The sequence below is a fragment of the Hyperoodon ampullatus genome, assembly GCF_949752795.1.
Source record: "Hyperoodon ampullatus genome assembly, chromosome: 4".
NCBI classification, from domain to species: Eukaryota; Metazoa; Chordata; class Mammalia; order Artiodactyla; family Ziphiidae; genus Hyperoodon; species Hyperoodon ampullatus.
This window is the reverse complement of record NC_136917.1, coordinates 124,276,257-124,303,566: the sequence shown is the minus strand read 5'-3', so window position 1 is coordinate 124,303,566 and position 27,310 is coordinate 124,276,257. Positions and strand designations below refer to the sequence as shown.

The following is a 27,310-nucleotide window of genomic DNA, read 5'->3' as shown; positions in this document are numbered from 1 at the left end:
AAATCATGAATGGTACATAATTTTGATGAAATAAGATTAGAAAACAGTGTCACTTTGAAAACCCCTAACTTTAATTTGGTCATGGACCTACTGTTGGGAAGACTTTTGAAATCTCACTTTAGAGCTTATGGTACCTTACAAAACAGCTTTAATTTTACTTAGTGGGTATTTTTTGTTTCTTTTTGAGATTTGATTTTTCTTTTAAGAAATTTTGGGGGCTTCCCTGGTGGCGCAGTGGTTGGGAGTCCGCCTGCCGATGCGGGGGAAGCGAGTTCGTGCCCCGGTCGGGGGGATCCCGCATGCTGCGGGGCGGTTGGGCCCGTGGGCCGTGGCCGCTGGGCCTGCGCTTCCGCTCCGCGGTGGGAGGGGCCGCAGCGGTGAGAGGCCCGCATGCCGCAAGAAAAAAAAAAAAAAAAAAAGAAAGTAAGAAATTTGGGAAATGTAGAAATTATAACCTCATGGAAATTTATTATTTTACTTAGCAAATAAAAAATTTAAGATTTCTTTAAATGAATGTGAAATCCATGACCTCGGGGATAATTATTTCGGAAACTGTTTTATTATCTAGATACCTGGAGGTATTTTTAGAGGAAAACATCATTTATTATGTATCAATGAGGGATTAGTGTTTGCATATTTTTCTGAATGAAAAGAGTTAGATTTAGATCTCAAAATATTGCCATATCCTCAAAATAAATCTGTTCTTTGTACATTTCTCTTGCCAATTCCACCTCTTTTACTAAGGTTTCTTCTAGTCCACACCTTTTGTCCTACCGTGACCATTTTAGCCACAATTTTTTCTGTTAGGCTATTTTAACAACCTGCTAACACGCTGCCAACAGATCTCTGTTGCTAGTCTCGGATCCTGCCAATACATTCTGTGTGTGGCTTTTCTTAAACACAAACTTCATCGTTTGTCAATCCCCTTCATGAAATTATTTAACGGCGTCTCATTTCCTACAGGATAAAATCCTTTGCATTGCCATACAAGGCCCTACATGGACTAAACTTTGCCTGCCACACTAGTCTCATCTCTCACTATGGATCCTGTGCTCCATACAGGCTAAATTTTTCTGCATACCAACCTATTTCCCACCCCAGCCTCTCTGTATCACAGCTCCCTCTTCCTGGAATGCTTTTTATATGTAATGGATTTTGCCTCCATACTCAAGTTGTTATTTAAGATCATTTCTCTAAGATGCCTTTCCTGGTCTCTCCTTCATCAGTAGATCAGTGGTTCTCAAACTTTTCTGCACATTAGAATCACCTGGAAATTCCAAGGCTCAGGAAGTGAGACTCAGGGTCAGTATTTTTTGAAACTCCCCAGGTATCTGGTCAAAATGGTTTAAATATTCATCCATATCTTCCTATAGTTATTCTATTATTTTGTTTTTACTCTTAATTCCTTAAGCCACCTGAAAATTATTTTAATCTGTGATGTGGAGTGAGGATATAAGCTTTGTAGTTTAGCAGGTGAAAGATACAAATTACCAGTTACCAGTGCAGCATGGTATATATTCTCATGGTCTGAGGGACCAAAGGAAAGGCAATTAAATCTAGAAGGCAACATAGCTTTCTAGATACACTAAGCCAAGAGCAAGACCATCAGTTATTGAGACCGTTAGTCTCCAAAAAAATGTTTTATTACACCTGTAGAATAAAGTTTTTTGTTTATTTATTTAACAGTTTTATTGAGATATAGTTCGTATACCATACAATTCACCCATTTAACATGTGCAGTTCAGTGGTTTTTAGTATATTCATAAATCTCTCCAAACATCACCACAGTTTTAGAACATTTTCATCATCTCAAAATGAAGATGTACCCTTTACTATCTCCTGCTACAGCCTCAGCTTCCCCTCCCTCAGCCCTAGGCAACCACTAATCTACTTTCTGTCTCTATAGGCTTCCCTGTTGAAGATATTTCATAGGAATGGAACCATATAATATGTGCCTTTTTGTGACTGGCTTCTTTCACTTATCACCATGTTTTCAAGGTTCATCTGTGTTGTTGGATGTATCAAACATCTCATTCCTCTTTATGGTTAAATAATATTCCATTTTATGGTAATACCCATTTTGTTTATCTCCTTGTCAACTGATGGGCATTTTGCTTGTAAAATAAATTGTGAACACTTCCAATATATATTTTAAAAATGTGTTCATGACTCATATGTAGGTACTACTGAATGAGTATATTATGTACTATATGTAACATACACAAAAAATAATAGTTTAAAAGATAACAACAAAATATAAATAGGATTCTTACTTTTTTTTTTCTCACCTCTCAGTGGGTCATTTGTATTCTAGAAACCTCACTTTTACAGATTTTTGAGGCTACTGGTTCAGGTGAGCGAGTCAGCTGAATAAAGGTGTCCTAGACAGAAGATACAGTGCATGGAAATGCATGGAAATAAGAGAAAGTATGGCACCTTTTCGTGTCTTGCAAGTTGTATGTCTGGGACATAGAATAGAAAGGAATTTTCGTGCAGTCATTTTTTACCCTCTCCCTCACTGTAATAATTTAAGGTTTAGTGAAAGAATATCTATATTCTCTTGCTTACATATGTATAAATATGTATATATGTGTATGTGTATATATATATATACATATATATATATGAACACCTAAGAAAGAATATTAAATAAAAGTTTTATTCTAATATGTAAGTCTGTAGTTTTATTATTACAGTTGATCCTTGAACAACAAGAGTTTGAACTGCACAGGTCCACTTATACATGGATTTTTTTCAATAACTGCATCCTACAGTTCTACACGATCTATGATTGGTTGATTCTGTGCAGGTAGAACCACGGATACAGAGGACCGGCTATAAAGTTATACTCGGATTTTGAACAGTTGGGGTGTTGGGACTGCTAACTGCCCACATTGCTCAAGGGTCAAGTGTACTATTTGGCAGTGTATATTAGACACTATATTATGATACTTTTTAGAAATAACCTTATAGTTTGGGCTTTTTTCAAATAGTCCCAACCAAGAATTAGCAGCATTAATTTCCTATTTACCACTCTTTTCTGGTTTATTTCTGAACATCTTAGTTGCAGTATTTTCTGTGACTTAAGGAGATAGGCTGAGTCTGCTATAGGAAAACAACATCAAAAATAAGTCCTTTGGGGCCTCCCTGGTGGCGCAGTGGTTGAGAGTCCGCCTGCCGATGCAGGGGATACGGGTTCGTGCCCCGGTCTGGGAGGATCCCATATGCCGCGGAGCGGCTGGGCCCGTGAGCCATGGCTGCTGAGCCTGCGCGTCCGGAGCCTGTGCTCCGCAACGGGAGAGGCCACGGCAGTGAGAGGCCCGCGTACCACAAAAAAAAAAAAAAAAAAAAAGTCCTTTGTACTTTCCCTTCTATAAAACCCATGGAGAAGTCCCTTACACTTTACTTCATATTGTGCTGTGTTGCATATGAAGCAAATATAGAAGAATAATTATGTTTGTTCTTACTAGTTTGGCTGTGGTTGAAGAGAAAATGGTTGTAATATTTATTCTGCTGCAGCCAAAGACTTTGCTAGTCTGTGGTATCTTGTGAAGATTCTGGGCAGACTATTGGGATAGAATCCAATCAACTTAGTTTCTCAGAAATATTTCTCAAGATTGGCTTGCTTATTTTTCTATTATTCACACTCATTATTCTGTGTATTTTAACGGCATATCACAGTGATTAATTAACTACATTATATACTCTTTTTTAAAAAATACTTTTTATTTATTTATTTAATTTTTGGCCGTGTTGGGTCTTCGTTGCTGCGCACGGGTTTTCTCTCTCTAGTTGTGGTGAGCAGGGGCTACTCTTCGTTGCGGCACGTGGGCTTCTCACTGCGGTGGCTTCTCTTGTTGCGGAGCACGGGCTCTAGGTGCGCGGGCTTAAGTAGCTGTGGCTCGCAGGCTCTAGAGCACAGGGTCAGTAGTTGTGACGCACGGGCTTAGTTCTGCAGCATGTGGGATCCTCCCGGACCAAGGCTCGAACCCGTGTCCGCTGCACTGGCAGGCGGATTCTTAACCACTGTGCCACCAGAGAAGTCCGACATTATATACTCTTAAGGCAGTAGTAATTAATACTGAGTTTACCATCTAAGAAAATAGAGACCAAGCATTTGTGAGGTCGACTCAAGCCTTTACTCCAGTGAGTGACAAAGCTGGAAACAGAATGTAGAGTTGCTAACTAAAAATATTGAACCCAGTCCATGCAATGTGCTGGCTTTCTTTTATGACTAAGCCAAAGATTTTAAAAAATTAATCAGTGAGAATGTGTCTGTAATTCTGTTCTAATCCAAAATAAGAGGGTGAGAAATTTTCCACTTCACCAAGAAAAAAGTGTAAGATTGCTTTGGTAACGATTTCAGTTTATGAAATTAATCAGACAAACAAACTGAAATAATCCTTCTTCATTAAAGGATTAATTAATGCCATGTGAAAACTTAGGCACTTTTTAAATCATTTTTTTTATCCAGCAAATATGGTTTTGTACCATAGAGTTTAGATACTTCAACTTTAGTTGATAAACCACCTTGATGAGTATTATATTTTGATTGTTTCCTGATCATTTTTTGGCTGTGGGTACCATATAAGAAATGTTCAGAGACATTAAGCCTAAGATAGCACCTAATGATTACAGCTCTTCATGGTTTGAGACGAAGAAGACCAGTTTTTCAGCCTACTCTGCTTTGACACACTACCATTTCCCACTCTCAATTTCTTTCTTTAAGAATCCACTTTCCTCTGAAATATCACTTTCCTTTTTTAAAAAATTTATTCATTATAATAATATTTTATCAAATGCCAGAAAACATATAGGCACTATTTTAGGCTCTAGACACAAAATGGCAAATAAAGCAGAAAAGTCCCTGCCCTCAAGAAACTCACAGCTTGGATCCAACTTTGGCACCCTTTTCAGTGACAGCTTACTGACATTCACTCATCACATACTTTTTTTAGTTTTCAGTTTTTTCCAAAAGGATAGGTTTCCAAGTGTAATGCCCTGGTCTTTCTAGTGGCAGCTACTTCCTTATTGTATTTAAATGAGGTATTATTGCTAAATCATTTAAAATGACTGGCACATGGAAAGCACTATTTGTATAAGTGTTAGCTACAGGTAGAAGATAGGAGTAGCAAAGCATTTTCCATCCTACCAGCATGCCAGCAGATACTGCTTATTCTTAAGCAAATTCAGAATTGTAAGTAAGGCTCATAATAAGAATGCTACCTTGAACATTCAAATTTGGAAAAATACAAATTGTTCTGATAATGCACGTCACAAAAGGATTTTCCACATTTCTTCCAATTATGTTTTATTGGTTCTTTGAAAGGATTTAATATACAGAACTATTTTTTATTCAAACAAGTATGTTAATAAAATGAAAAATATTGTGTCTACTCCTTGCTTCTTCAAATGAGATTTAATCATTTGAAGGGAACCATAGCTATAAGTAGCTTATAGACATAAAATATGGTGCCCTGTATTCTCTGCCAAATAATACCTCCTACTTATATAACATGAATAGTTTACAAAATCCTGTCACATGCCTCATTACATTTAGTTCTGTAACAGTCCTGAGAAGTAGATTAAACAAGTATTATTTTGTCCATTTTGCAAAGAAAGAAACCAAAGTATTAAAGATATTTTGTACTCACCCTAACTTAAACAGTAGATTTGAGGAGTCAGATCTTCGGTCCAATACTCTTTCCGCTACTGTATAAAACTGCAAAGCATCGTTTCCTTTAAAAATAAAATAAAATAAGCCACAAGCAATATGACCTGTTAGCATGAAGCCAGAATCAGCAGATTGAGGACTGGCCTACAATTCACAGCATTACCACTAAGATTGAGCAAGGTGACCCCCATCCAACTCACCCTCTAACCCCAGGTTCCAGAAGGCATATTTGGACACAGTCAACTTCAGATGAAGCGGAGTTTGATTAACTTTTTTTCTACCCTCACTTCATCTCAAGATGTAGCTTGTTAGAGATATCATTAAAGATGGGGGTTGGGGAAGAAGGGGTAAAATCTGAACCAGATTATAGAACAGTCTAGGCAGGTAAAAAAAAAAAAAAAATCTGAGATACTGAACAGAGCCAGAAACACTGAGTATCATCCTTTCAAATAATGGCTCATATTTTCATATTTAAATTAGAATATTCTGATAGATGGGGGAAATTTATTTTACCAGGATATTTTTCAAAGTTTCTTCCTAAAATAATTAGGGAGAAATTCCAACAAGATTTGGGGAGTCGGTTTCTTTCTTTGTCTCTCTCTCTCTTACTCACTTGCCTTTGCTCTCTTGGTCACTGAACTTGGGAAAAGCATTGTTTTCATTGATTAAGTATGGATGTCAGGAAACTTGGCACTGTAATTTTATTAACTAACTTAAGCTGGTACCATAATAAGAAAACACCCTTTAAAAAAATTCTTAGAAATGAGTTCAAGCAACATAACAATCTAGGGTGGTTCAGCACCCTTCATTTCATTTTCTAAAAGGCTCACAAACACTTGTGACCCGCAAGGTATAGATTGTGGCTCCTCCTGTAACCGAAAGTAGGGTCCGGTTGTTCACCGCTCAAAAGCCAATAAAAAAGCAAGGTTGGTGGAAAGGAAAGTTTGCTTTATTTCGGATGCCGGCAACCAGGGGTGGGGGGTGCAGGGAACACCGTCAGAGGCCGACTCCCTCTGGGCAAGAGCTCTTATAGGCTGAGGGAGGCGGCTACAGTCAGCTCTGACAGGCATCTTGAAATTGGTCATGGGTGGTCTGATCAGCGTCATCTTGATTGTTTGAGGTACAGTTAGTCTTCAGTTCCAGGGTCAGTTTGTTTCCAGTTCTTTGAGGCAAATTCTTGGAATTGTGACAGCTTATGTCATGGCTACAGCCTGGTCATCATGTAGTTAACTTCTTCCACCTGATGGGGCTTTCAGTATCTGTAAGACAGCTCACAAGTTCACAGGATATGGCTCAGAATATTATCTGTGGCCCTTGAGAAGGAACTAAAGGCCCTTGACTTTGCTTACTGACTAAACCATTATTGTTTTGTCCTGTTTGACTGCTTTTCTTTGCTTCTGCATTTTCTCACTTCTCTGATTAAACATATTCTTTGGCTAAATTTCTTCCACAGACAAAAGGCAGGCTGCGGACACGGTCATGCAGACCATAGGGCCCGGCTCCATTTCACTCCTTGCTTCCCCTAATGAAGTTCAGATTACTTACATGATCAGATTTTTATCTTATTTTCCTTATTCCCCATTTTATTTACCCATTCTTCATTTTCACAAAACATTTTTCCTCTTCCTCGTGTGTATCCTGCACTATGTTGCTTTCATGCTTTGGTTATGTTGTCTCTTCTACCTGCTGTGGCTAAATCTTATTTCTCCTTTAAGGCCCAGTTATACTGCCACTTCCTCCACCCAACTTTCCCTCTTCCTCCTCTGCATAAATTTTATAAGTACTTTATCAGGACCTCTCATATGTCATTTGTACCACCACACAGTTAAAGAGTACGTGTTATCCACTTTCCAGCCTATAAGCTCCTCAACATCAGAACTGCCTTTATTTCCCTCACTCTCATACATAACAGTGCCCCCCTCCATAACTGTCTGCAGTATAATAGGGTAGAAAAAGCATGGGCTTTGAAGTCTGACAGCCCTGATTTCAATTCCTTGCTCTATCATTTATTAGCCATATAACCCTGGGCAAGACACTTAACATCTCTGAACCTCTGTTTCCTCATGCATAAAATGGAGACGATAATACTCCTTCTGTTGTTACAACATTAAGTGAGAAAGCAGGCAGAGAGTTCCTAGTATTGTATCTCAGACATGCTAGGTCTTAAAAACTGGTGATGGGGCCTCCCTGGTGGCGCAGTGGTTGAGAGTCCGCCTGCCGATGCAGGGGATACGGGTTCGTGCCCCGGTCTGGGAGGATCCCATATGCCGCGGAGCGGCTGGGCCCGTGAGCCATGGCCGCTGAGCCTGCGCATCCGGAGCCTGTGCTCCGCAACGGGAGAGGCCACAACAGTGAGAGGCCCGCGTACCGCAAAAAAAAAAAAAAAAAAAACTGGTGATGGTGTTGGTAGTAGTGGCCGTACTTGTATTTTAGAAGCCACTTTATTGCTTCAGTTTCCTCAGTCACATAGAGAACAGGAAAAATACTCTGACATACCACACATGCAAGTATTTAAGGACTATTTTGAACCAGTTTGGAAACTCTCATAATTACTTGAAGAAAAGTACCTCATGAGTTTACTACAAAATAATAGAACCCTCCTTTAAGTACTGTTAGCAAGCATGATATTCTGCAGTGTTGAATTTGCTAGGTTAACCATAGCCTTAGGTGATTTTTAGATAGCAATTCTTTCTTTAGTGTTCTCCTTGATTGGCTTCATGAAATCTTTTTATCTTGAAGAATTTGGGGCTTTCTTCTTATTGCTACAACATAGAGTATATAATTTATAGGTTCCACACCCAGAATGACAGGGCAACCTAGGGATGTTGTCAAAATGGCCATCAAACTACAAGAATTGTGGGTCACACCATATGGAGAAATACAAAGCGTGCTCTGTTGAGGGGCCTGGGGGCAACATCAATCAACCTTTTGCTAGTCCTAAAGTCCATGTGAGGGGGAATGAGGTAAAAGTGAACAGGAGCACAGACTATAGCCAACAGGTGGGAAGCTGGAGCCCCCAGAAGAGAAGCCATTCATGTCCCTCAGTAACTATTTATATATTGTAATTGTTTCTTGTGCTCATTATTAATAAGAATGGAGAAACATCTGATAAAAAGCTTATCAGAGAGTCTATACAATTAAAAACTTCATTACTAAAAGACAACTAAGCCTAATTTAAATCAATTTAATGTTTAGTGTTCAGAACCTGTTTTTACCAATCTAAGTTCTCTTATCTCTTAATTCATTAGATAAGTTCACTTAACTTTATTTGAGTTGATTTTTAATGTAATATATACTTTGTGGTAATTAACTTATGTGATGTTATGACTATAAATTATTACCAACATGACTGCTATTTGAATTATAAACTCAACAAAGCAATATATAATACTCTAAAAAAATAGGCAAAATTTTGTATTTGGAAAGGAGTGGGGCTTTCAAAACAAGTTTTTTTTTTTTAATTACTAATATCTTAAGGGAAAGTAACAAAAGTAAAAATTAAGAAAACTTCTAATTAGAGAACTACACCTATATTGGATATTCATGCCATTTTATAAATGGTCACACTGTACTGTAAATGTACAGTCAGCCCTCCATATCCATGGGTTCCCCATCCACCGATTCAGCCAACCTTCGGTAGACCATATTCTGGGAAGAAAAAAATTCCAGAAAGTTCCAGAAAGCAAAACTTGAATTTGCTGCACACCAGCAACTATTTACGTAGCATTTACATTGTATTAGATATTATGAGTAATCTAGAGTTGATTTAAAGGATATGGGAGGATGTACATAGGTTATATGCAAATATAAGGAACTTGAGCATCCTTGGATTTCAGTATGGGCATTGGGGGTCCTGGAACCAATTCCCCACAGATACTGAGGGACAACTGTATAGAATTTCAAAGTGATTGTTAGATTGTAATGACATATATCTGCAGTGATTATGTACTACAAAGAGAAAGTACACATAGCAGTGTATATAGAGAGGAAACAACATTGGGTTATCAAAAAATCTGGTTTCTGATATTCCCAGCTTGGCATAATCACTTAACCTCGCTGAGCCTCAGTTTTCTCATCTGTAAAATGAGCAAGTTATTACCCTCTAAGAACTTCTTAGTATTAATATTTTTGTCTTGTGATTCTGGACATACTCCTTTTGTACTAAATTTAAAACTTAAGATTAAATAGCCAATAGAATATGAATATTTAGACCCCCCTAGATATGAACTATCATATGTTCACTAGCCAGCCCTCCTGGAAGTGCCTAATGGAAAATACAACTGAAAATCAGTATTTTAATAGTTTATATTCCAAAATGGAATACAGTCTAAAAATGTGGATAAATTTAACTGTTTTATAATGTGTTACCTTCAGAGTTCTCAAATCAGCTAATAGAAAAACACAGAGGAAAATATTCTATATTACTTTCTTTTGAGAATTATTTTAAGCTCCAAAATAACATGAAGAAATGAGGCTAGGATGAACAACAGAGAAAGAAAAATTAAAAATTTGTGTAAATGTAGACAATTCCACTTAACATTTGGTGCTGAAGCATACCTCAATGTTCAATGTTCAAGCATATTATTTCATGTAGTTCCTAAATTATTTAACCACTTTTGACTAATTTTCATGAAGCTACAGAGGCTTATTTTGACCACCAGATGGAGCCAGCATTGTTTGATTTGTAGAATTAAAAATATGCTGAAAATAAAAATAGGTTAAATGAAATTAATAAATTGCAGATTTCTTACTTTAGTTCATAGTACAGAAAAAATTAAACTTTTAGCCCAGTCTTTGCCTAAACTTCTACCTACTCTTCATAAATGTGCACATAGATACCTCCATTATATAATTTCTTTATTGTGAATTAGTTTTTATTTGAGCAGTTTCACTGGATAGAGAAAACAGTTTTCTTCTTATTCATCTTTTTAAGATATCATCTAAACACTTTCAATTATCTTCAAAATAAAATTAGTACAGGTTCACTCAATAAATATTATGGATTATAGCTATGAATATATTATATGTAGGCTCTCATTTTAATGTCACAGAATATTCCCACTGTTATCATTTCTATAATGGATTTTCTTACTAAAACAAACCAAAAAACAGGCATTTTGACTGGGATGGAGGATATGTAGTTTCTCCCCAGTAGCTCCTCAAGGAGATGAAGCCTCAATGAATGGCTACATTCATTCAATGGCTGCAATGAATGGCTGCAGCTCTTACAGGGATTCTACTCAGAAAGCTCACTGCTCAAGGGCTTGATCAGGGATAATTGCCTTTAAGTTGACTTTTACTCCTCTCACCTCTATTTAATGTGTCAGAAATCATCTAATTCCTTACAACTCAACTTAATTAGGCAGCTATCTACAGAAAAAGTATTTGTACACTAGGGGACCTAACCCCCTACAAGACCCTCAAGGAGCCATTCTATCCAGCAAGAGCTATAAGGCAACCATGCACACTGTTGTAATTTAAGATCTAAAAATGATCACTCTGTTCATTTGTCCATTCAGCTACTATTTATTGAGTACATACTATATGCAAGGAATATACTAGTCCACAAACAGGGCACTGTCCCTGCCATTTGAGTTTATAGCCGAGGGGGGCAGTACAAAGAGGCAGTTCTGATATAACGAAGTTAGCATCTACAAAGTGTTTAAAAACTCAAATGAGGACAATATATGATTAATTATGGAGAATCAAGAAAAGCCATAAAGAACTCTTTCTAGGAAATTATTTTCATTAACCCACTGTTTGGCAGACTGCAGTTCCCATTTATTATGGTCTGGTAGGAATTCAGGACCTTTTTTTGGTAGGACTTTATTTCATCAGGACACATCCAGTATGGTGACCTGATGCCTTTTTATGTCGGATTGGAATATTTTCTTCTAAGTTTTCTTGTGTTTCAGACATGAAGAAGAAATAAGCAAGCTGGTTAAATAGGCTGTACTTTAGGGCTAGACTGCATGGTTTCTTATTCTCGTGTTTATAATCCCTGAGATAAGTTATCTAACCTCTTACTGCCCTAGTTACCTTATCAGCAAAATGGGGTTAATAATATGACTTCCTTATAGGGTTGTTGGTTATGAGGATTAAACAAGTAATTCAAGGTACTAGTATCTGGCACATAGTGAGTACTTGAAATGTTAGCTATCATGCTAGCTATTTTCAAGTCTGGTACTTTTCCTAGAATTAATTTAAGATCTGGTATGTATAAAATTTGATTAAAACATACTTTGTAGCTTCCAGAAAGTATGACGAGATACAAAGTATGATGAGATGTCAGTAGCTTTGGTATTTTTCTATATACACTAAAGTCTGTCCCTTTTGTTTTCAAATGTTGTTTACTATTATCACTAGTAAATAACATTTACCTTTATTTATATAAAAGTTTTTATTTATTATGGGAATTTTTCAAAAATTTCCTTGAAATAGTGGATCTAGATCTATTTAAAATCATTTATAAGTAGCTTTATTAACAGTTTCTGACACATAATAATCACTTACTAAACTTTTTATAACAATGAATGAACGTGCAGCTACTTGAAGCTTTTAGCTCCTTGAGCTCTGGTACTGAGACAGTAGAGGATATAAGCCCTTTTATCTATAAAATGAGATTTGTAATAGATGGATACCATTGGTTCATTAGCTAAGTAACCAATAATTGAGTAGTCATCACTTCTTTATGCTCAGAACAAAAAGGTTTTGTAATGAAGAGATTCAAGTGGAACAAAGATTATGTTTCTGACTAGTTCTTAGGGAACAGTTAGAGACATTCTTTATAACACGCAGGGGGAAAAGTGCAGTATTGAACCTTCAGTCTTATTACAGATTGTCACCAAAACTTATGTCAGAACATAAGTTTTAGCCCAAGTTCTGCTGCTAATCCACATGGGACACTAGCTAAGTTCTATTGCTCTAGCAAACTGATGCTCTAGTAGTAAATTGATGGTTATAGTGTTGTTGGACATTCTTGTCACCAAACCTTTGTATATATATTTCCTAATATTATCTCAGAGGTCACTAAGATATTAAAATTTTTTTATTCTAACACTACCACATGGGTAAGCTTTAACTCCTCTCTAGGTGGCTAATATTCTACCCAAGAATCAGCAACATAATACTTACAATCAATGGCTTGATTTCTTAACTATTTTACATATATTATGTTTATTTTACTCTTTAGATTACTTTCTAGAATGAAAAGCCTGCATCATGTATGCTTTAGATATCGTTCATAGCATTCCTAGAGTGTCAGGCATGTGGGCAGCACTTACTAAATTTTATTTTCTGAACTGAAGTTTTAATTGAAGACAGTAGGGCACAGTGTGGGATTTTAGTATCATAGAGACCTGGCTTCAAGTTCCAGCTTTCGTATATTCTAATTGTGGTCTTATCCTGTTTCCTAATTTGTAAAATAGATTTATAGATACTTTCTTCATGGATAGTCAAAGAACCTTAGCATGGTACCTAACAGATAGTAGGTTTTTACTAAATGTTCTTTTTCCCTCCATTCTTCATTCCTATTTATTTAGCATATATTTTATAGAAATTTCAGTTAATAACAAATAGTTGTCATACTGCATCATTATTTATAAATTATCATGCAGCATATATTGAGATTTTTAAGAAAAGCAGAAGTAGAGCACTCTGTACTAAACTGATTTTTTTCCAACTCCTTTTATATTTTATTAGCTAGTTTTATGTGACTAAAATCATCCAGTCACTTATTCAATTTTTGTTTATTCAGGGGCATTCAAGTACATGAGAAATGAATGTGCTACTTCCTGTTCTGGCAACATGGACTGAGTTAAGACAGAACTTTCTCCTTCTACAAATATATAGAAATTCTGGATAAAATATGATCCAGCCCAATTTAAACACTTAGCTAAGCTTGAAAGAGACAGAGAGGGGGCTGGCAGGGTGAGGGAAAGTGAAAGGGAGTGGAGAGAGAGAGAAGGTAAGAAAGAAAAGAAAATTCCTACATACCAGAAACAAAGGTGAGGCATAACCAGAGCATTAAGTGGGCAAGTTGACACTATAGTTGCCCAGGGGGATATTGGAACCAGATGTAGGCTCTGATAGCTAGAAGCTGAGGTTTTAATCTCACACTTGGACAGAGATATAGTCTTGGATCAAGAGAGGAAGGAACTAAAAAAACTGTCCACCTGGTCAGGAAGGCCACAAAGAAGCATGTCATTTTTCAGAGCTCTGTGTGGGAGGAAAAAAAAAAGTCTATCATAAAAGAAATCAAAACTCTAAAACTCTACAAGGCACAGCTATAAAGTCTGAATGTACACTGCCTATATGGTACAGGAACCCTAAGCCAGGAAATTAACTTGGGGAAAAAATGGCTGTGCACTAATGAAACCCCTTAATTTCCTGGTAGAAACAAATGCAAAAGCTCTCTGTAGGACTCCTTACGTAATCCTGGGTGCCAAGGATTCCTATGGAGCATGATGAAGATGTAGCTCTAGCTGTAGGTACATGCACAGTCAAAAATTAGAAAACACATGGGGAAATAACCACTCTGGGGAGAGAGTCAGAAGACATAATAGAAGGATCCCCAAGAATAATCTGAAAGATAAAACATAACAAGTGTCTAGAATTTTAAGCTATGATTATTAAAATCAATGACTCAGTTTATATCTTAAAAACTGATTAGATACAACTAAACAGAGAATTAGTGAACTGAAATATAGAGCTAAGGAAATTACTCAGAGTATAGTGTTGAGAAATAAAAACATGAAAAATGAATGTGCTCTGAACATTTGATCACACTATAAACAGAAGTAGTTTATACTGATATGATATACCCAGTTAGGAAATAGAAGAGTTGACCATATTTTTCACACAGTTGAGTTTGTGCAGCAGATATCATTGTGTTTGACTCTGTGTACCATGTAGAAGTGTTTGGGTTATAGTTTCCATGCAGTCCAGATGGAACCTTAGCAGGCTTAATCTTGGTATCACAGATGTATATAATGAAAGGTCAGCTGATTTCACAGCTATTCTCAAGCTGTTTGCCTATTCATTTTGGCTAGAAATAAAAACAGGAGGAGAGGAAAGACATCCTAAAGCCAGACAATTAAATATCTCAGAAGACTAAGAACTAGAGAAACCATTGTTAAATGATTACCACAGTCTAGCTAATTAACATATCCATCACCTTACAAAGTTACAGTTTGTGTGTGTGTGTATGTGTGGTGATCAACTTTCTTAGCAAATTTTAATTATACGATACAGTATTATTAACTGTAGTTACCATGCTGTACATTAGATCTCCAGACTTTTCTATCCCACATAATTGAATCTTTGTACCCTTTGACCCACATCAAAATCATATTAGGTAAACATAAAAAGACTACTTGTTTCTTAGTTCACACATTTTTTTTTAACTAAACAATCTCTTGAACAAAATGGCTGATCATTAATACATTACACATTAATTATTTTCCTCAAACTAGGCAACAAAGAGGCAAGCAACAAACCAAGGCTTGAATAGAAAGATTACTGGTATTCTTGATTTCAACTGGCTCATCTTGGTTTGCCAGTCAAAGATGAGAAGAGATAGGTTTTTGGGTTTTTTTTTCCTTAAGTCACAAATTTTCATTAATATATATAAATGTAACATACTGTAAAATGTTAGTACGTTTTTTTTTCTTAGGCAAACCTGTATTCTGTGAACCCAGATGTTAGCTAATCTTTGTTTGTATGGAATTATTGCAGGATCAAATCCATAGATTTTTTTTTCTAATTTCTAATTTAGCAAAAATTATTTCTATCTGCTCTAGGTAACTGTCCTAACTGATTTTTTATTAGATATATTTATATTTTATGATGCCATTAAATTGAAATTGTTTGTTGTTGTTATTATTTTAACTGGGGAGCAAAAGTGGCAGGTAATTGGAAAATCAACCAGTATTGAAAGATTATATCTTATAAGGCAAGAGAATAATGTAAAATGGTATTGCTGAACTTTAGGAATACCTTACTTATTTTAAAAGTGAGATAGACAGGGGGAAGGGTTAGGGGGAGGGATAGTTAGGGAGTTGAGGATTGACATGTACACACTGCTGTATTTAAAATGGATAACCAACAAGGACCTACTGTATAGCACAGGGAACTCTGGTCAATATTATGTAACAACCTAAATGGGAAAAGAATTTGAAAAAGAATAGATACATGTATGTGTATAACTGAGTCACTTTGCTGTACACCTGAAACTAACACAACATTGTTAATCAACTATACTCCAATATAAAATAAAAAATTTAAAAAAATTAACTGAAGAAAAAAAGTGAGATAGATGATTTTATAGTCAAATCAATACAGTTGAGAACAACTACAATAGTACAGTATATAATAAAGATGTTTATAAAATTGGTTGATAAATTAACATCAATCACTTTCTAATCTAGGTAATCATTGTGGAGCTTCCATAGAGCCTTTTTACTATTTATCCTAAGACTATTCTATTATTCCTCAGAGGAAGAGGCTGCTCCAGATGGTGCTGTTGCAGAATACAGACGAGAAAAGCAAAAGTATGAAGCTTTGAGGAAGCAGCAGGCAAAGAAGGGAACTTCCCGTGAAGACCAGGTAACTTCACAAACCAAAATCCATACACAGTTCATTGCCTCTTAATTGTCTTCAAGTGTTGTTAATGGAGCCTAATTTGATTATACACAAGGGGAAACATCACCTCTTAAAAATGGATATATTAAGGATATATTAATATAGGGGTGAAGTGACAAGGACCTTGGCCACTTAAGCAAAGATCCAGATGACAGAGTTCTTTCCTGACATAAAGGCATAAAGCCTAAAACTTTCAGGTTTCAACCTTGTACTCCCTTATTAAACACAGGAAGGCACATAGTAAAACCACATATTACCAGATACTCAGGTAGAACCTTTGACTAAGTGAATATTATGAGATGGGGTGATTATAAATGATGAAGGTATCTCTTCTGGATCAGCATCTCACCTGCTGTCTAGGCAGCTCCACTTGAAATTGTACAGTGCCTGTAAATAAGGCACTTTGTCAGCTAGTTGACTTCTACCATAAATAATACCATGAAAGTCTGCTTACTGAAAGTCATTCCTGAATCTTTAAGTAGTAATATAAGAGGATTGTCAGAAATCAAGAATAAAAAAGAGACAGGAAGCAAGCTCATCAATTTGGGAGTCAACACCATGCAGCACTTGGCACTTGATAAAATGAATCTCTTCAGCAGCTCTTTATGTTGAAAAGCTAGGGGGCAGACCAAAATTACTTATATTCGGTGCTGCCATATATACATGAGAACATGCCATTTTAGGCATATAAATAAAATAGGCAAAATAAAAGTAAATTAAAAAGCCCAAGCCTGTTTGAATAAATTAATCTAATCAGGAACTATATTATAAATGACACCTAATTACTGGTAAGGAAGATCATGCATCAGTGCCCAGCGTGAAAATGATCATAAGGAAAATTCAACAAGAATTCAGGTATAGGAAATTGTAATTACAGAGAACTAACATGCAGTTTTCAAAAGAAATGGCACATCAAATGAAATTAAGAAAAAGTACTTTATTAACTTGTTTTCATGGAGTCACAAAGTCCTCTGAATGTACTACCTAAAGATGTGAAGGATCACTCTTATTCTTGCATTCCTCTTTCTTCCCTCCTAGTAAATAATTATTAAGAATCTACCATGTCCTAATCACTGTATTTGGTGGTAAATGAGGTAGAAACATCCCTGTCTTCTCTGAGCTATCAGGAAAAAGAGGCAGTTAAGTAATACTAATAAAAGGGGGTGAACATTATGACAGGTTAGATACAGGAAACTATGTCAGTGTATAACAGTAGGACCTAACATGGCATAAGAATCTGGGAAGGCCTCCCTGAGAAAATGATTTGTCAGCTGAGCTTTGAGGGTTGGATAGGACATAACATGGCTAGACTAAAGGGACAGTATATGAGGAGTCTTTGTCCTCTTTTGCAAAGAACTAAAAGATGTTAAGTATGACTGGAACTTAGACTAAGAGAAAGAAAGAGATGAGGCTGGAGAGGTAAGCAGGAACCAGTTCACACAAGATATTTTTGAGCCATATTATGGAGTTGAGATTTACCCTAAGAGCAGTTGGGAGCCATCAAAGGAAGGAGGTGATATGATCTCATTTGCACTATGGGAAGATCCCTCCAACCTGGCTGTAGTATGGAGAGTAGACTGGACCCGGGGCAGGACAGGCAGCACAGAGGCCATTTGAGAGACTCTTCTGTGTAGATATGCATGCACAAAGTGTGCCAGGGCAGGCCCCTTCAACACAGCTTCTTCATGCCGGGAAGGCTTGCTCTGTGCTGAAGAGCACGCTGTTAATGGTTGGCCCTTCATTCCTTTAGCAAAAGCCAGAAGACTAATTCCCCTGGAGATGCCAAACAGAAATGCCTCCATGCAGATCCTATCTTCTTCAACCTATATTGGGCCCCATTTTTTTTTTGTGGTGTTAGCTTTTCTGCCTAGTGTCCTTTCTTGCCTTTCGAATGCAACTAGAGAAAGTCCAATCTTGAATATAGGAGAAATTAAGAAAGGCTGAGAGGATGTTTTTTTGTTTGTCATAGTCCCAGTCCTCCTTTGAGCAAATACCAGTAGCACGTTAATTGGCTCTAAAAGCAGACTGCCTCGCCACTTCCAACTCAAAAGAATAAAATCCAGGTCTAGCGCAGTTTTCTAGGAAGTTTTAAAATTTCATTCCACTAAGAGGTCTCCTTTGTTTTCATTTTTCTTTATGCCCTCAGAAAAGACGTTTCCAAGTGTGTGAAAATCCACCATGAAAAATTGATGGGGTTTGCTTTTAAATCATAGATAGATAGATAGATAGATAGATAGATATAGAGATAGACATGTAGAGGTATATATTTATATAATATATAGATATATACACACACAGAAACACTTAAGAAGCCTTGAAGGATATATACCAAATGTCCACAATGGTTACTTATTCTTAGTGGTGGGATAATAGATATTTTTGTTTTGCTTCTCTTTGTTTTCTAATATTTCTACAATAATCACTTTTCTTATTATAAAGCAAATACATTAAAAGTTTGTAGGTGAAAGTTTCTTTTAATGAATAAGGTTTTAAAACAAAGGATGTTTTCTTTATCTGTTAACATTGTTTGAAGAGCTTAGTCCTATAATTGCTACTCTAGAAACAGATAAAATATCTAAACCTTCACAGGCTAGCAGCCCTCAGAATGCCTATGAGAATATTCTATAGAATTTATAGTTTTTCCGTAAAACTCATCTCATTCAGCAACTATGGTAATGTATATATTTTCCACCGTTGTCCATGTGGGCATTAAATTTTGCAGAAGCATATAAGGCACTTTTCACTATCATTTTTTAGCAATAACTGCCTTTCTTTCTTGCAGACATTTTGACATCACCTGTCTTTATTGAGTTTAGGTTCTAGACCACCAAAACCTACTTAATTTTTTTATGAACCATGGTCTTAATGATATTTTAGATAAATTCTGGAGCCTCCAAGTTACTGTGATTCTTTATTATATTTGTTATTCACATATTGAACTATCACACACATTTTTCCTTATGAAATGTAAGTACAGTTGGCCCTTGAACAACACAGCTTTGAACTTTGTGGGTCCACTTATATGTGAATTTCTTTCAGTAAATATGTACTACAGTTCTAGACCAACTGCAGTTGGTTGCATAACCACCAATGTAGAGGGAGAGCTGGCTGTAAAGTTATGAGTGGATTTTCAACTGCTCAGAGGGTTGGTGCCCCTAACACTCATGTTGTTTAAGGGTCAACTGTATTTTAGTACTTAATTCAGTGTACCAGCATCTTAATTAGAAACTTGATTTTTTTAGACAAGGTAGTACTTTATCCCATTTCACAGTTATGTACTTTTTAAAACTATAGAATAAAAAAACATTTCTCTAATTTCTGACTCTCTGCTCAAATTCTGAAGCAAACTGTTAAGGTATAGCCAGGGGACAATGTGATTAAAATTTCAGGCACCTGCTGTTTCCTTTTACCTACAAAGAGCATTGGAGCCAAAAATAAAAATATCAGAGAAATAGTCCCTTTTTTACAAAAACACACTCAACGTGATATTTATATCCTACTTCTTTCACTTAACAAAAGAATATAATATTTCTTGTGTATAATTTTAATAATAGTGTAATCACATATTCACTGCTTTTTACCAAATTTATCTAGCTCCTTATTAATAGACATTTAACATGTTTCGATTTTTCACTTGTATGAATATTGCTGCAGTGCACATCTTTTGCATAAGCCATTTTCAGTGTTTCAGATTATTTTTCTACATGTATTCCCAGGATTGGAATTATTGAATCAAAGGGAAGGATCATTTTAAAGTTTCTGATATGTATAAAAAACTTTCCAAAGATGTCACTCCAATTTACGCACCTTCCAACAATTAACATGTTCATTCATTTCACCTTCCCCAACACTGACATTTTTATATTTTTGGAAATTTGTTCAATACTATTTGTTTTTGGTGTTTTGTTTTTGATTTCACATGTCTTAGTGAAGTACCTCCCTATCTTGTGGACATTAAAAACTTGGCTATTAGTAAGCATGCATTTTAAAGTTTAAACATCTTCTACATAAACAAATTTATTTTCCCCAAATCAGAAAATAGTCACATATCCCTGAGGGAAAATGTCAGTGCAAGTGCAAATGGGGCAATGTCAAGGTTTGTGAATATCAATCACTGTTGCAGCTGGAAGGCAGTTTTGTTATTTTCCTTCAAAATTAAAAAAATTAAGTGTTTTACATCCTGGAAGGATATTTTCTTTTCTACCAAATTTAAATGTCTCTTCTGAAATTATATTTATCCTTATCAGGAAACTTAGCAGTCTAATTGTTATTTCAGACCCTTGCGCTGCTGAATCAGTTTAAATCTAAACTCACTCAAGCAATTGCTGAAACTCCTGAAAATGACATTTCTGAACCAGAAGTAGAAGATGATGAAGGATGGTAAGGCCTTTGATTTCTTTATATTACCATGAACAAACAAGCTCAAAGCAGAGACACTATTAGGATATTTCTACTATATCATCCCTTTTTTTTTCAGACTTTACCTTCCATTATACCCTCATCATTATAGGGCCTTGGCACCCTTTTACTTCATTTCAGTTCAGTAAGCATTTATTTAGTGCTTGGTGTATTCCCAGTATTGGGCTAGCCAGTAGAAAATACACAGGAACTATATGACCCTATCCTTGCCCTAAATAACTTTCTAATATTGTGGAAAAGATAAGACTCACGTTGAACAGCTAGAAAACAGCCTTAAAAGATTCTGAGTCATTAACTTTTTACACTTTCCCACAAACATTTTAGAACTCATTAGTCCATTTCATAATCCTACTAAGTTCCTCTTCAAATTATGACCTACAGGATCCTAGCAATACATGCATAGTTAACTTATTTTTATCTTTGGATATTTTTCAGCTTTTTAAGACACTGATAAGAAATAAAGGGATTAATGACTTGTATGTGTCCTGTGCTTAAAGGGATTAATGACTTGTATGTGTCCTGTGCTTAGCACTTTATCCTATACTGGCAAAAAGGAAAAAAAAAAAAGAGTAAGCACTGTGCTTTTCTCTTCTCACACTCCTCTGCCCTCCAGCTGACTCCACATGTAGTATATTAGGCCTCCCCGCACCTAACTGCCTCCACGCCCACACTACACCCTGGCTCAGGCACATTGCTGCGAGCAAGCCAGTGGGTCACCCCCCACACATGACTCACCCTCTGGAGCCTCTGAACTGTCACATGTGCCATTACCCCAACCTAGAATCATAGCCTCACTCCTCTCTGCCAAACAGCATCTCTCCCCTATTTCAAAACTCTGTTCAACACTCCCATCCTCCAGGAAACCAGTCAGCAAGATTTGTTGAGCACTCACAAATCTAGAGGGTGGAGGAAAGAGGGCTGGAACACATATTAAAAAAGACATAAAAACACTTATTAAGAAAACATTTAAGCAAGTAAGGCTCTGCAACTATATATAACTTTAATCAAAAGGGCCGGGTGATGATGATTTGAATGGGATGAATCCTACCTACCATACGATCCTGGAATTACTTGTATATTTCTCGATATGTGATTTCTGTATGGTCTGGGTTATGATGCCAATTTTTGTAAAACCCTAGGTCTCTTTTAATAGGTTTCTATTACTTATGTGTATTTGTTTATACTTAAATTCAAAGTTGCTTAAGGCAGAAGCTGGCTCCTCCCATAGTTCTTTGCCAAAGGTGAAGGCTCAGTGAGTGTTGAATGACCCATAGAGATAAATGCACATTGCACAGAAAAACTTTGTTTTTTTAAATGACTGGACAGGTTTAGTTTTATTTTGGATTCTTTGAATGTCTCAAAATATCTTTCAAGTGTTTTGGGTTCAGCCACTACACACAAAAAAATGTTTTGCCAAGTCCTCTTCCCCTTATTTTTGAATCCATATGCATTTTTTAAGGAAATATGATCCATGTGTTTCTGATTCATTTACACTTAACTCATCAAGATGGTGTTTTGTAAGAGCAGTTTGATGCCCAATAAGTTTTTTTAACCTTTTTGTAAGCCATTTAAGTCCTTTTTTATTGAACAGGAAAGTCACCAACAAATTTAAACCCAGAAGTTTCACTTGAAACTCATAACCCACAGGATTCAAATTTACTTTCAACTTGGCAAGACCGTTTACCTTCCCAAGGTTCTTCCTAGTCCCTTGGTTCAGTATCCTGTCATTTTGAATTCCTCATTAGCATCAGATATCAATTAGTGTTTTTGAAAGTGTCATTCTTGTTTTTGATGTGATTTCACAATACAGTCAATGTTCTAACATCCTCATTAGAGAGTTAAACAAATGGGGAAACTTCACCAGATTGGGGGAAAAAAAGATCACTGGTCAATGACATTGGCTAGTTCTCCATCTGGGGAACAAAAATAAGTGGTAAAGGAAGGGGAAATAGGGTAAAGGAACCATTACCAGCGGTTCCTTTCTGCTTGCAATTGCAGTCACCTAACCAGAAAGTCAGAACTCTACACTATGTACCTACATGCTTCTTGTATATATTTTTAATCTAATATCTAATTAAAGTACCTTTAGTATTCTTACAGAATACATGGGGGCACTTATATACAGCCTTTTTGTTGCATTGTAGAATACTGAAATTTTATAACCTGATAAGCAACAGCATCACTTCTGTCCATAAATAAACCAGTTCAGCTTTATCAAGTCTCTGGTGATTTAGATCATCTCTCATAAAGTATACTCCACTCAGAAAAGAAGTCTTGTATTCAAAATGATTTATAGCAAATATTATGACTTCATGGCATGTGCATGTGTGTTATGCATAAATTACATGGTTCCCAGACTATTTTGTAGGTCACGCTTGCCGCTTTTCTAAGAAGTGAAAGTCAGCCAGTGCTGTACTACACCGTCAGGGTCTGTTATCTGAGGTAAAATGATTGCTTCTAAGACATTTTTATGTGTCCACATGAGTGACCACACATTGAGGGATCATTTTCATTTTCTGTCAAGATAGAAACCATTACCAATTTGTTATGTTTTCTTTTACTTGGCAAACTGTTCTATTCACATTTTTGGCTGAGCTGCTGTATTGGCATAGTATACAACAGACATTTGGGTACCATTCAGCAGCATTCTACTTTTTATGCAAAAAAAAAAAAAGAAAAAGTGGGAGGGGGAGAGAAAGAAAAGAAATATGATTCTATTGTAAACACTGTATATGGTGTTTGATAATTATTCCCAGATTTCACTGTCTAACAAGGCATTTAAGGAAGTGTTATTAGTAGATCTAAGCTGAAATGCATGATAGAAATTTTTCACTCAAAATTATTGTCATTCTTCCTTTGTTGGGATATATACTGCCAATATTTGATAGTGGTAGTGACGGGCACCAGATTCTAGTATAGCAGCTAAAGGAGACTCTTTGCCACTACATTCCTTCATCCCACAGCATCACACACTCTTATAGCTATAGAAACCTTCTTCAAACATGGATTTTATAAAACCAACTAGATACATAGCAGGAGTTATCAGCCAAAGGATTCATATGACCATATGGATGAAGTCCATATGCCATTTTGGGTTTAGTTAGATAAAGCTTGGTTAGCTCCCAAAAAAAGTTTTGAGAGCTGTCTGACAAGGCAGTAGAGAGACTTATAAAAAAGAAAGCCACCTGCTCCTTACACAACAAAATTGGCATTCTAAGGGGAGGGAAAAAATTAAATCTATGAGAGTAGACTGCAGTCTTGTGAACATTAACTATTCACTACTATGTTCCATTGAAAATTCTTTCCAGATTGTTAACATAAAACTTCACAACAAACATACAAGATAAAATAATAATATAAATGTCTATCTGTCTTCCTCCCTTTTCCTCTTCTCTCTCTCCCCTTCACCACTTTCCCTTAGTACATACAGTATTCAGTAATATAAGAATAGGAAAACACTAACAACTGCATGGTTGCCTCAAGTAAATATTTTAATTTTTTATTATATAAAAAAAAGATACTCACTGTAGAAAAACCAGAGTATAGATCCCGCAAAAGAAGTGATCCCAAACTCAACAATAAATATTAATTTATACATACATATATACATATACATATACATATATATATATATATATATATATATATATATATATATATATATATACCCTTCCACATACTTTTATGCATATTTTAGGTAGAAATGAGATAATATAATACTACAGTTTTATAACTTGGTTTTTTTTCCCTCAGCAATATATAATGAGTACTTTTCCTTGCCGTACGTAATTTTATGATATATTGTTTGAATTCTGTACTGTGACCATATAGTATTCCATTATATGCTGAACCATGGTTTACTTGATCAGTGCCATGTTGTTGGATATTTAGGCTCTTTCCAGTTTTTATTATTATACACAGCACTGTAATGAACATCCTTATATCTATGTCATTGCTGCTTTTCTCAGGATAAATTTCTAAAACTGGAATTGCTTAGTCAGTGGGTATGCATGTTAGGCTCTGCTAAATATTTTCAAATGGCCCTAACAAAATGTCATTCCAATTTATACTCCCAAATAAATATCATTTTTATGACTTGCTTTTAGGGCTGTTAGAATCATAAGAATTAATTAAGGTACTTTACAGCAGTTAGTGAAAGAGAATAACATTTTAGAAGAAATGCTTTGCCCTTGTAAACTTTTAAAAAATACACAGTCTGGTTTGCTTCTGTTTTTAATATCTGGTACAAATTCCAACATAACTCCGCAAGATCATCAGCTCTAAGTATTCTTGTTCTTGGTGCTGAAAAAGTCTCCAAGATAATCCTATGGGTTAGAACTTTATGATCTAGATTTTTTTTTTCAGTTTTATTACTACACCTTGGCTTGCATTAAAAATCAGTCTTATCAGCCAGACAGTTTGTTTCTGCTAAAGACTGGAGTTCTGAGAACCAAGTTAGCATAGCATGGAAGCATCAAGTACCAGTTGTCTTGAGTATCCAAAACAGTGAAAAACAGTGAAAATTTAATAATGCAGATGTTAAAAAAAAAAAGATTATAAACTGTTAGACCCATTTAGACCTCGTTATAAGATACCATTAAAGGACGTAGCCTCATTTCATTGTTTATATTGGCAAAACTTTAAACACCTTTTATATGTAATACTATAATTACAGATGTAATACATATTGTATATGATTTGGTCATGTATTGAGTGAAAGGTGCTGTTACAACAAATGAATATTTTAATTATAGTCCCCACTTCATTCAAGCAGGACATTGCCAGGCATGGGTAACAAGCTGGTGTAGACAAATACAAATACAGCTCTAAGGAGACTGTGAAACTGATGAAAGCCCAGGTTAGCCAAGTGAGAGACCTTTACCCTTTAGTGTAGGTGGGACAGCAGGTCTCAAACTGTTGGTCTCTGGACCACTTTTATACTCTTAAAAATTACTGAGGATGGGCTTCCCTGGTGGCGCAGTGGTTGAGAGTCCGCCTGCCGATGCAGGGGACACGGGTTCGTACCCCGGTCCGGGAGGATCCCACGTGCCGCGAAGTGGCTGGGCCCATGAGCCATGGCCGCTGGGCCTGCGCGTCCGGAGCCTGTGCTCCGCAGCGGGAGAGGCCACAACAGTGAGAGGCCCGCGTACTGCAAAAAAAAAAAAAAAAAAAAAAAAATTACTGAGGACCCCAAAGAGCTTTTGTTATGTGAAATACATTTATTGATATTTACCTTATTAGAAATTAATACTAAGAAATTTTAAATCACTTCAAAATAACAATAATGAACCTATTACATGTTAACATAAATAACATATTTTTATGAAGAATAATTACATTTTCAAAGCAGAAAATATAGTGAGAAGAGTGGTATTGATTTACTTTTTTTCATATCTCTAATGTCTAGCATAACAGGAGCAGCTGGATTCTCATATCTGCTTCTGCATTTCACTCTGTTTTGATCTCATATTTACATCATGTGTTCTCTGAAAATTTTCACTGTACATTCATGAGAGGATGAGAATAATGAGGGCAAATAATATCTTAGTATTCATACAAAAATTATTTTGACATTGCAGGTACAGTGATCCCCAGTACTTTGAGAACTGCTGGGTTATAGCATATCTAGTCACTGTGTGTGTCATGATGGTCCTTATTTATCAGAGGTTATGACCCAATCTGTAGGTCCTGGGAAGCTTCATTCCAGATCCTGGTTTGTGATCCTTGTTCTCAAGCGATACCAAAGTAGTGCTTTCTGAATTAAATGTGCCCAGCACCATTGGCCTAGACCTGTTACAGCACAATTCTTACCACTTCCACAGCAACCCCTTACTGGCCCTCAACTGCTTTGGAATGGTCTGTGGCATGCCAGTTTGATTTTATTGTTCGTTTGTTTTTCCCCAGCTCAATTACATTGAGATATTAATATATAACATTGTTTAAGGAGTACAACATAATGATTTGATACACAAATATATTGTGAAATGTGTACCACAGTAAGGTTAGTTAACACGTCCTTCATCTCACATAATTACCATTTTGTTGCTGTACCCCCCAGAACTTATCCATCTTATAACTGAAAATTTAAACCCTTTGACCAGCATCTCATTTCCTCCACCCCCTAACACCTGGCAACCACCATTCTACTCTTTGTTTCCATGAGTTCAGTGTTTTTGGATTCCAAATATAAGTGGGATCATAAACTATCTGTCGTTCTCTATCTGGTTTATTTCATTACTTAGCATAATGCCCTCAAGGTTTTTCTTCTATAGGGTTGGCCATAAGATCTTATGGAAAAACCTGAACGATCTTTTTGGCCAACCCAATATTTTATGCCTGAATAATATTTCATTGCATATATATGCATGTGTGTGTATATATATATCACATTTTCTTTCTCCATTTATTTGTCGATGGACACTTAGGTTGTTTTCATGTCTTGGCTATAGTGAATAATGCTACAATGAACATGGTAGTGCAGCTATCTCTAAGACAGTGATTTTGTTTCCTTCAGATATATACATAGAAGTGGGATTGATGGCTCATATGGTAATTCTATTTTTAATTTCTTGAGGA

At 36.1% G+C, this 27,310-nt stretch overlaps 1 protein-coding gene across 1 annotated transcript in view; it reads left to right on the top strand.

Annotated features, from left to right (window-relative positions):
• The window catches only part of CWC27 (CWC27 spliceosome associated cyclophilin), a gene marked incomplete at its 5' end in the record, with an annotated part of 209,582 nt that overhangs the window by 131,395 nt on the left and 50,877 nt on the right, over positions 1-27,310 (top strand). The window contains 2 exons of the mRNA XM_079701607.1: positions 16,170-16,279; positions 20,592-20,695. Coding sequence (XP_079557733.1) covers positions 16,170-16,279; positions 20,592-20,695 — 214 coding nt within the window. The remainder of the gene's footprint in view (positions 1-16,169; positions 16,280-20,591; positions 20,696-27,310) is intronic.